This window comes from Meriones unguiculatus, chromosome 1 (assembly GCF_030254825.1).
Source record: "Meriones unguiculatus strain TT.TT164.6M chromosome 1, Bangor_MerUng_6.1, whole genome shotgun sequence".
NCBI classification, from domain to species: domain Eukaryota; kingdom Metazoa; phylum Chordata; class Mammalia; order Rodentia; family Muridae; genus Meriones; species Meriones unguiculatus.
In genome coordinates this window covers 21,349,674-21,360,799 of record NC_083349.1, presented here as the reverse complement: position 1 = coordinate 21,360,799, position 11,126 = coordinate 21,349,674, and the positions used below count along the sequence as shown (strand labels likewise).

Here is an 11,126-nt window from a genome sequence, read left to right as displayed (position 1 = left end):
TGACAGATCTTAATTGGCCTCATTTTGTGAGGGCCAGGGGTAAAAGGCTGTGTTGTGTGTCTGTTTGGAGGTAGTTTTGAAGTGCTGCACCCCAAACAGAGAAGGGCTTGAAGAAAATAAGACAGCAGACTGTATTTTACTAGCTTGTGAGTCCTGGGAGTTGAATTTGGGTGGTCAGGCTTCGTGGCGGGTTTCTTTACCCACCAAGCCATCTAACCTGCCTGCACGTCTCGTTCTGATTGCTCCTGTTTGAGGTTTAAAGCATTATGTGATTTGGAAAAGACCTAGCTTTTGGCTGTTACCTCTTTTCTCAGAAGGGTAATAAATAAGGATTTGGTTTTGAGGTGGGCTCTCTCACTGTGCTCAGGCAAAAGCCATCTTCCTGTCTCAGCTGCCCCATCACAGGGACTGAGACATAAACCACTGTGCCTGGTTCAGGTTCAGATTTTGACTTTTCAGCTTGGGAACAAGGAACTTAGCTTGAGTGACTCTAGTTTAGGTTTTAGCCCCATATGTTGGGCACAGTTTAGGTACTTAGTATAAAATGATGCTTTTTTTTAAACAAAATATATGCAATATTTTTATTAAAAAACAAACAAAGAAACTAAATACCTCCTGTTGGATATGGCTTAGTGTTTGCTGTGCAGGCATGAGGACCTGGGTGTGATCCTTGGAACCAAGGTGAAAATGATGGGTGGAGTGGTGAACACTTGAAATCCCAGCACTAGAGAGGCAGGGACAGGAGGACCCCTGGAGCTTGCTGGTCAGCCAGCTTAGCCTAATGGGTGATCTGCAGGCCAAAGAGAGACCCTGTCTCAAAACATATGCAAGCAGACTCTATATGCATGCATGCACATGTGTACCTGTACACCTGAACACGCAGACACACACACACACACACACACACACACACACACACACACACATTCTCCTTTGACTGCTGACATCTTTTTTCCCTCTGATCTATCCTGAAATCTGACACTTAAGCTTTTTCTCCCTTTTGGTGCCAGAGTTGGTACCAGGGCCTTGTACACACTAAACAGTCACTTTACCACTGAATTACATCCCTAATCTCCCTCTTTCATCTCCCTTCTTCTCCTCCTCCTCCTGAGAGAAGGAAGGGAGGAGGAAGGCAGGCAGGGAGGGAAAGAGACAGACAGACTGACAGAGTCAGTCCCTGGCTGGGCTGGCCTGGACCAGACTGGCCTCTACGTGACCTACCTGCTTCTGCTTTATTAGCTAGTTTTGTTATACAGTCCAGGAGCACCTGCCTAGGGGTGGTGCTGACCACAGTGGGCTGGCTCTCCTGTATCAATTAAGATAGTCATGTCCACAGAATAACCTGAGGAAGACAAGAATACATTTGAGACTTGACAAAGCGTAGAATCACTTTTTTTTTTTTGACAGTTAATGCCAACTAGGCCAGATGGATGAATAGATGGACTGATAGGTGTTATGTTGGCTAGTTTTCTTGTCAGTTTGACACAAACTAGAGTCATCTGGGAAGAGGGGACCTCAGTTGATGAATTGCCACTGTTAGATTGGCCTCGAGTTAAGTCTTCGGGGGCATTTTCTTGGTTATTGATTGATGTAGAAGGACCCAGCACACTGTGTGTGTGGGGTTGGGGTGGGGGTTGCTACTCCTGGCAAGGTAGTCCTGGGATGTGTAAGAAAGCAGGCTGAACAGGCCGGTAGGCAACACTCCTCCATACTCCTCCATGGTCTCTCCTCCAGTTCCTGCCTGAGTTCCTGTTCTAATTTCTCTAAGGGATGGACTGTAATGAATGAGCCAAAAAAAAGCCTTTTCCTCCCCAAGTTGCTTTTGGTCAGTATTTTTTTTTTTTTTTTTAAATCACAATAGGAGCCCTAAGGTGTGGATAGATAGAGGGGTGGATGAACAGATGGATGGATAGATGAGTGGGTTGGATGGGTAGAAGGGCAGAAGGAAGGACTGGTGGATGGGTGGGTAGGTGATTGACAGGTGAGTGGATGATGCTGTGCAGATTCGTGCGTGGGTGGAGAGTTGCATGGTGGTGGATGCATAATTGGCTGGGAGGTGGGTGTAGGGTGAATGCGTGTTGGACAGTGGGTGACAGGTGCTTTAAGCCGGCTCCGCGCAGCTGACTGGCGTCCCAGCCGCCTTCCGAGTCTTGGAGCTGTTTTACATCCTACTTCCAGGATCTACCGACGGTTAGGAATATGGGGCGGGGCCGGCCTGGAACGAGGCGGGGTCTCGCGTGGCCCCGGATGCGGCCCCGCCCCCGAGGAACCGGAAGTGAGCGGGCGCTGGGAGCGACGGGGCGCGGCGGGAGCCTGGCCGACCTGGCTGGCGCGGTGAGCGGGGGATGGGCGTCCTAGAGACCTGCTGGGGGCCGGGAGGGTAGTGGGATGGGTTGTCAGGGTGCAGGGTCCGGACGGGAGGTCGGGGTGCGGGCCCAGGACCCAGGGAATCCGGGTGCGGGACAGGGATCGGGGCCTAGGGGTTCAGGGCCAAGGTCCAGGGATCCAGACTTTGGGGTACAGGGCCAGGACCTGGAAGCCAGGGTTCGGGGCCAAGACCCGGGGTTCGCCGTGTGGGCCCGGGATTGTGACTTGCGGTGCGGTATCGAGATCGGGAGATCGGGGTGCAAGGCTAGGATCGGAGGTTGGGGCTAGGATGGGGGTTGGGGTTCAGGGCCAGGATCGCCGGACCGGGGTGCAGGGCTAAGGCCGCGAGTTCGCGGTGTGGGGCCGGAATCGGGGGATTTGGGGTGCAGGGTTGCAGTCAGAGTGCGGGGCTTGGATTTGGGTGTCGGGGTGCAGGGCCAGGATTGGAGGCTCGAAGCCCCGGGTTGCAGGATGGGGACATCGGAGCCCCAGGTGCGCGGCAGGAATCAGAGGTTTCGGGCTGGGGTACTGGGCGGTCATCCGGTCATCTATGGAGTAGCCGGGTGTGCAGAGCCGGTTAGGCTCTGAGGGGGCGGGGCCAGGACGCAGGCCCAAGGATTCCTGGGCATAAAGGAAGGGGTGGGGTTCCAGGGTAGAATCCCAGGATGAAGTATGAAGCAGGCTTGGGATGTTCTGGGTCAGAGTGCATAGTTAGGGCTCTAGGGTGGTCAAGAGTACCAGAACCTAGGGAAGGAATGAAGACCTGAGGGCTGAGGGAAGCTGGTGGGGGTGGGGTGACTTTGGTTATAGAATCTAGTGGAATGACGAGGGTCTGAGGGCCTATGGGAAGTTGGTAGGGCTGGGCAGCCTGTGTTCCCGGGTCTAGAAGGATGGGCTGGGCTGAGAGGTCAGCATCTGGCAAAGGCCCTGGGCACCTGAGGGAAATTTGCAATGGGGTCAGTGGAAATCCAAGCTGCTAGTTTGTATCCTGGATCTAGGGAGCCTGAAATCCAGCTGCCCCTCCTCCTGGGTGTGTGCCCAGTCACTGCAGAGGTGTTTGGGCCTGGTCTGTTCCCCTGTTTCCTCTTGGTTTGTGTGAGGGGTGGGGTCCTCTGGCCAGGGAGAAGAAATTCCATTCTGTGCCTGGTGAAGCAGAGGCTTCAGCCCTTCTTAGTGGTTTGACCTGGCTGCACTGGGCCTTGTCAATGAGATCCAGTAGGTTCCTTCTCATGGTCAGTGCAGACAGACCCTTGTCCACCAGAGACCAGGCCACTGTGGATCTGAGGACCAGCCTCAGCACTGCTGGCTCACCCAGAGTGAGTCACCAGTTCAGGGCCTGAGTCAACACTGCTTCTCCATTTGGCTGAGGAGGTTTTCCAATAGTTTGAAGGTGGGAACTTGAGATGCAGGAGGGTGCAGAGCTGGGGTTAAAAACTGATTGTGCTCCTAGGTCTCCAGTAACTAGAGATGGAGCTGCCACTAGAGCACCCACTGCCACCCTACAGCGTCTTAGCCCAGTGCTTCCTCTCTGTTGGCTGGGCCTTGCTTGACAACTTCTCTACCCAGCTCTAGTCCTCACCCCAGAGCCGACTTTTAATTGAGGCATTGTGACAGTCTTTAACACCTTGTAAATGGCAGGGAATGTAATTGGCCTTTCAGATCTTTGGCCTGTTAGTTGGAAAGGCGCCCTTGCCTCCTTGTGCCCCTCTTTTTTGTTTTGGGCATAGTGTTGTCTGCCTACCAGCTTGTCTCTTGCTGGTGTCCTGGGCAGGCTAGCCTACTTTCTCTGTGTACTGCCCTTGCTGGCCTCCGTAGGCATAGGGTGGGGCCTGGCCTTTCCACCACAACTCCTAGCCCAGCCACCTTCCATATTGTCTTTGGTGTGCTCTGCTGTAGCTATCAGGTTCCAGGCCTCAGGATGGTGGATTCTTCCATCCTGTGACTGGGTTCTCTCTGGCTGAGCTTGTGCCGGCTGTGTGGAATTGAATGGCTTTCTGTCAGCATCCTCTTTCTTTCTGTGCTGGGCTTTTCTGTGCTAGCAGTGGGGAGGCTTCATCTTTTCTCCAAACTGTGTTTTTTTTTATTGAAATCTAGCTCACCCCACACATGATCACCCACTTAATTGTTCTGTGGTTATTGGCATATTCAGAGATGTGCAGCCATCACCACAAACAGTTCTGGCCTTTTCAGAGACATACACAGAATATGCATGCCTGTGGTCCCAGCAGCTGGGAATGCTGAAGCAGAGGGCCTTGAATCCAAGTTGTTCTGGCCAGCTTGGGCAACAAACCTAGAGTCTGTCTCACTCTTTTTCTGGCCCTCCCTCCTCCTCCCCTTTTGGTGGTGGTTGGAATGCACTTGAAACAGATCTCTAGCTTTGAGTAGCCTGCAACTCACTATGTAGATCAGCCTGGCCTCAGACTTGCAGCCATCCTCCTGCTTCAGCCTCTTGAGTGTTAGGGTTTTGGGCTGTGGGTACACATTATCTGGCTGGGCCGATGCAATCTGTCCTTCAGAAAAGAAAGAAACTGATACCTTAGCCTTCCCACCAACTAACCTTCCTCCCCCACCCTGTTGCTTGTATTCCACCCCTGCCTTTCTCCTCCCTGGTTCCTCTTTTGTTGGCTTTAAGAAGAGGTCTTTGTGTTGAAATCTTGTGTTTAGGGTATTGTGCCTGGTATTTTTGTTGTGTTTTTGACCAGTGCTTAGTAAATGCTCTTTATATGTTCTGAATCTATTGTTTGAAAACCACTCTTCTTCCACAGGCCATCTTGTCACTTGTTTGTTTCTTGGCAGGGTATCATTCTGTAGCCCGGGCTAGCCTTAGGCTCTCCATCTTCCTTCCCCAGCCCCCTGAGTGCTGGGTTTCAGGTACTGCCACACAGGTTCTTGTTGGTTTTATGGCAGTTGTCTTTTGAGGCACATTTGGATGAGAAGACTCAGGTAAAGGGCACTTGCCACTGAGTATGACGACCTGAGTTCAGTCCCTGGGTCCCATGTGGTAGCAGGAGAGATTTGGGTTATCTGTCCTCTGACTTCATAAGCATGCATGGCCCATATGCTGCTCCACAGACACACACATGGACACAGACACATAAAGACAGCTAGGCAGGCACACACGGGGTTTATCCGGTGTATCTGTTTTGTTTTTATGTCCTTATGTTCTTGATGTAATATCTGAGAAGTTACCAGCCACCCCAATCAGCACGATCTCGCACACTTCAGTGGTTTTGTGTATGAGAGGCGGGGCACAGAGGCCTTATTTAGATCCAAAAATTGCACAAGCCTATTTTCCAGTTGGTTGTTATCAGGATTTTAAAGTTGGGAACATTCTGTGTACTGGGAACATAGCTTGGTTGCAGAGTGTCTGCTGAGTGTGAGTAAGACCCTGGGCTCAGCCCCAGTATGGCTGGTCACTGGACTGCATTCTCTGGCTTTTCACGTGGGTTCTGGGATCAGGCTCAGGTCACCAGGCTTGTGCAGCAAGCACTTTTATGTGCTGAGCCATCTCTCCAGCCCTGGTGAGCAGGCTGTGACCACTGTTTAGTTTTGTTTGTTTGGGGTAGAGTCTCATGTAGCCTAGGCTGCCTAAGGGTGGAGTTGATAGGACTCCCCATTCTCCTGCCTCTACCTCCCGGCACTGGGATCACAGGTGTGCGCCATAGTGCTGCCTTATTATTTTGGCTTCTTGAGACAGACAGGCTCTTCTGATGTTTGGGCTGGCTTGGCTGTCTGCCATAGCTGGGGTCACAGGCATGTGCTGCCAGGCCTATCTTCTGCTACTGTTTGTAAAAACAGTGATGGAATTTCATTGCCTTTCACCTTCATAAGCCAGAGTGGACAGGAGATGAAGTAGCTCAGCTTTACAGCAAGCAGGGTGCGAGCTGGCCACAGAGGCTGAGGTCTCCAGTTGCATTTGGGGATGTGTAGAGTAGGTATGGGTCTTTGAATCTGTGGGGTCCTTCGGCTCCTGTGGGCTAAGAGCTCTGATTAGTAAGGGGCCAGTCTTCCTGTCTGGTGATATCATATGCACCTTGTGTTTTGGGGGCTGTGGGGTTCTCTAAAAGTGTCTCCAAGGGGTTGGGGTGGGGTTGCCCAGACAGCCTGGTCCTGAGCCTCTAGTCTTCTCTTCACAGGTAATCACTGATCATCGCAGATGCTCTCACATTTCTCCTTGGTTTCCTTGGATACGGATAGATTCTGAGCTGCCTTTCCCAGCAAAAAAAGAAAGGTTTGTGCACTGTGGAGGCTCCAGTATGCTTTTTCTTGGATCAGGTGTGGATAGAGCTCTCTCTCTTCCTGACTATGCAGGGAGAGACCTGGGGTAGGTGAGGGGCACAATAACCTTTTCAAAGAAGTCTCTTGGTGGGTACTGGGAAGATAGTTCAGTGGGTAGAATGCCTGCCAGGCAAGCATAAGGACCTGAGTCTGAGTCCCCAGCATCCCAGTAGAAGCCGGGCACACACCTGTGAAGTCCTGGGGGGACAGCAACAGGCAGATCCCTGGCTGGCTTGCTAGCCTATCCAGTTGGTGAGCTCTGGGTTCAGTGAAGAGACATTGTCCCCAAAATGAGGGCGAGGGCCAGCGAGTTAAAGCCCTTGCTGCCAAGCCTGAGAGTTTGCGTACGATCCCTGGGACCTGTAGGGTGGAAGGAGAGAGTCACATGTGCTGTGGTCACAGCTCTTGATGTTCTTTAAAATCCTGTCAGGCTGGGGAGGTGGCTCAGTGGTAAAAGCATTCACCACACAAATGTGAGGACAAGAGTTCAGACCCTCAGAACCCATGTAAATGCCAGGTGAGACTGGTGGCCTGCCTGTAATTCTCACCTCAGAAGGCAGAAGTAGGAGATCTGAAGAGCAAACTGGCTGCTGAGACGAGCCTTACCAGTAAGCTCTGGGTTTGACTGAGAAACCCTGCCCCAGTGAACAAGGTTGGATGAGTGATGGAGGAGGACACACATGGGCATACATGTGTGTCACTGCACACATGCAAACATGTGTACTCCCCCAAAAAATGGGAAAAAAATCTTTTCAAAAGTAGGTCATGTCTGGAACATTTTTGCACACAGGGTTTGCTTTTCATGTGAGGAGGCTGTGCTGTGGCCCCCGGAGCAAATGTGCTCTCTGCTGAGCTGCTAGAGGCCCTTAGTGAATTGGTTGTCTACAATCGTAGTCCCAGGAAGTCCTTGAAGCCAAAATAACCTTTTAAAATTGTGATAAAATAAATGTAATGTAGCCTTTGCTGTAAGTGATACTTCAGGCACACCAGAGTCACGTGGCCCTGGGGGCTGCCCCTGGCGTGTGCAGTCACCCTGATGAGGGTGAGGTCCTCATTAGTAGAGAATGCACACCCCACTTTGCTGACTTGAAGTAGATCTCGTTCTGTAGCCCAGTCTAGTTTGGCCTTAAGCTTGTAGCAATCCTCCTGCCTCAGCCTATCTACTGCTCGGATTATAGGTGTGAGCCATCATACTACTTTCACTTCTTCTTGTAGGTGTTTGAGTGTTCTGCCTGCACGCGCGTGCGTGTTTGCGCGTGCGTGTGTGCGTGTGTGTGTTTATGTACCATGTTTGCAGTGGCCGCAGAGGCCAGAGGAGGGCACCACATCCCCTGGAGCTGGAGAGCTACCCCATGGGTGCTGGGGACTGAACCTGGGTTTCTGGAAGAGCAACAAGTGCCCTTAACCTTTCATGCCATCTCTCCGGTCCCAACCTTGGTTTTGGGGTTTTTTTGTTTGTTTGTATTTTTTTTTTCCAGTCGGGGTTCTTGATTGGTTTGGAAATCACTAAGTAGCCTGTGCTGGTCAGTGAGCCCCGAGGATCCTCCTATCTTCACCTCCCCAGCACAGTGTTACAAATGCTCCCGTCACATCGAGATTGCTCTTCTTTTTCTCTTTAACGTGGATACCAAGGCAAGCATCGGATGTTGCTGTCTCCCCAGCCCCACTTTCAGGACTCTTGATATGAAGCTTTGATTCCTTCAGGTGTCCTTAAGCTCAGTGACTGCCCTCCAGGGGAGGTGGCCTCCGTAGGGTTTGGGTCAGGGCTTCTCTGGGGTCCTGGGGTGACCCTCCTAGGTGACTTTCTACTGTCCTTGCAGATGTGGAAAGCTTCTGCAGGCCACGCCGTGTCCATCACCCAGGACGATGGGGGAGCCGATGACTGGGAGACTGACCCCGATTTTGTGGTAGGAGTCACCAGCCTGCTCTGCCTTATTAGGTGTTTGCCTCCGAGGTTCCCAGGCTGGGCCTGCACCGAGCTGGTTAATTTTCTCCAGGCCATGGGGTATACAAGTTAGACCTCGGTGTACTAGTTAGGGTGTGGAAAGTCCTAATTAGGGCACAGGATAAATGAATTAGGGTGCTGGGTGTACTAGTTAGGTCTCAGGGCATACTAATTAGGGCATGGGGTGTACTACTTACTTCTCCAGGGTGGGAATATACTATTTAGGAGATGGGGTGTGCTAGTTAAAGTGTGGGCTGTATTAGTTAGGCCTTAGGGTGTACTAGTTAGAGAATAGGATATATTAGTTAGAGCTCAGGGTGTACTAGTTAGGTTGCACTACTTCTCCAGAGTAGAGACATACTAGTTAGAGGACAGGGTGTGCTAGTTAGGGCGTGGGATATGCTAGTTACTTCTCTTTGCAGAATGATGTGAGTGAGAAGGAACAAAGATGGGGCGCCAAAACCGTGCAGGGATCGGGTCACCAGGAACACATCAAGTAAGTCCCTGTGGCACTCCACCCTCCCACACGCCCCCTCTGTAGGGTGAAGAGATCTGCTCGCTGCTCCAGGGGGCAGTCGTTAACAGGGGATGGTGTTTGTGTGTGGGCCGTAGGCGTTAGGCGAGCACAGACAAGGGATGTGAGACCTGGCTCTTAGGAACCATGTTCTTCAACACAATGCACAGTGATATGAGCTATTCGCTCGACGTGGCAGCTTCGAGGGCGTGAGGTGGCTTTGAGTAACTTGGTCCCCAACCTTCCCCGTCATTTGGGTCATTGCATTGTGGGATTTGCTAGTCGCTGGGAGCCAACTCCGTGTGCTGAAGAGGCCGGGAGGGGGATGTGGAATGCGCCATGCCATGGAGTCTGACCCAGCACCTTCTGAAATGCCAACTCTACAGCAGTTCTCACCCTCCCAGGAAGGGCACACAGGCCCTCTGCAGACGCCCAGATGCTGTTATAGTCCCCACAGAATACATCCTCTGTGCCCACTTTGGTATTTTGGCTACAGTGTCTTTCTCAGGACATTGGGTCAGGTGCCTAGAGGAGAACTGTGTGGTGGCTTGTAGGAGGATTTTAGTTATTATTTTTATCTATCTCCTTGAGATAGAGTCCTGTTGGGAATCCCTGTCTGGTCTCACCCTCCGGGTTCATGACATCCTTTTCCACAGTGGCTTTCTGGTCCTGAGTATAGGGTAGCTGACACCTCCCACAAAAGAAGCTTCAAGTTTTCATAGTGTAGTGGTCATCACAGGTGATACAAAGGGCCTGGGGTCCATTAGGAGAGGTGAGCAGAAATCTGGGCTGTGAGTCTGCTGTGAGTCTCTATCTCCGTGGCTCTAGAACACTTTGGGAAGGGTGGATGGGAGTACCTGTTTGGCTTTCTCAATGGATTAAGGCTCCAGTGGGGGCCACTTGGGTTTCCCGTGGTCCCTCTCAGGTTGTTGGGGTGGTGTTTTTCTCTTGCTGCTTGTCAAGCTTGGTGTGTCAGGCCTGGTGTGGATTGGTCCACACTCTCAGGCTTGTTCACATGCAGAGCTGTGGGCCCTGCGTTTGCAAGTTAGGAAGGCCCTTTCTTTGCTCAGGCGGTGCCTCAGTGAAAGCTGCAAGCTGGGGCAGGGACTTGGAGGCAGGAACTAAAGCAGAGGCCATGGGGGAGGGCGCCCTACTGGCTGGCTTCTCATGGTTTGCTTAGCTGCTTTTTCAGGCCACCCAGGACCACTAGCCTAGGGGTAGCACTGCCCTTGGCGGGCTGCGCCCTCCCACATCAGTCATGAAAATGCCCAACAGGTCAGTCTGATGGGAGCATTTTCTCAGTTGAGGTTTCTTCCGAGATGACATCCTGGCTTGTGCCAAGTTGCCAAAATGCTAACCAGCACAGCCAGCTTCCGGTGACCTTGGGGGCTTGAAGAAGGGACTCTGTGGGTGGCATTTGCAGAGCTCAGCCCTCTGTCTGCTGATCTGAACGTCAGTGTTGCTGTGAGTGAAAGGAAGCTGAGGTTCTGCTGCGCTACCTTTGGGGCTGGCTGCATGGGTTTAGTATGGATTTAGTGTGGTGTTTCTCCCCCATACAAGCCATGTCAGAGCCTCAGAGGTAGGCACAGTGAATGACAGGACAGCAACCCAGTGAGAAAACCCTGAGGACTCACAAGGACATTTTATCCCTGTTTGTCCTGCTGGCGGGTGAGGTGCATGCCTGGACCCTGCTGTGTTCCTGCTTCCTCTCTCCTCCAGCATCCACAAGCTGCGAGAGAACGTCTTCCAAGAGCACCAGACACTCAAGGAGAAGGAGCTGGAAACGGGGCCCAAGGCTTCCCACGGCTATGGCGGGAAGTTCGGTGTAGAACAGGATAGGATGGACAAGGTAAGTGGCCACCCATGCTGGGCTGTTGGCCTGCATGGGCATACAATGTGGGTAGCAGTCACATTTCTCCTGAGTCACAGTGTGGCATGGGGTTTGCTGAGGGTAAGGGCTGCCCTGAGGGGTTCTCTATTAGGGTGGTCACTGGTGGATATTGACCAGTGTCTCTCAAACAG

At 52.1% G+C, this 11,126-nt stretch overlaps 1 protein-coding gene across 3 annotated transcripts in view; it reads left to right on the top strand.

Annotated features, from left to right (window-relative positions):
- The first annotated feature begins 2,204 nt into the window (after nucleotides 1–2,204).
- The window catches only part of Cttn (cortactin), a 33,027-nt gene continuing 24,105 nt past the window's right edge, over nucleotides 2,205–11,126 (top strand). For all 3 annotated transcript variants that reach the window (XM_021634022.2, XM_021634013.2, XM_021634003.2), the window contains exons 1-5: nucleotides 2,205–2,334; nucleotides 6,504–6,598; nucleotides 8,466–8,552; nucleotides 9,013–9,086; nucleotides 10,824–10,953. In XM_021634022.2, the coding sequence (XP_021489697.1) occupies nucleotides 8,466–8,552; nucleotides 9,013–9,086; nucleotides 10,824–10,953 (291 nt within the window). In that variant the 5' untranslated portion in view covers nucleotides 2,205–2,334; nucleotides 6,504–6,598. The remainder of the gene's footprint in view (nucleotides 2,335–6,503; nucleotides 6,599–8,465; nucleotides 8,553–9,012; nucleotides 9,087–10,823; nucleotides 10,954–11,126) is intronic.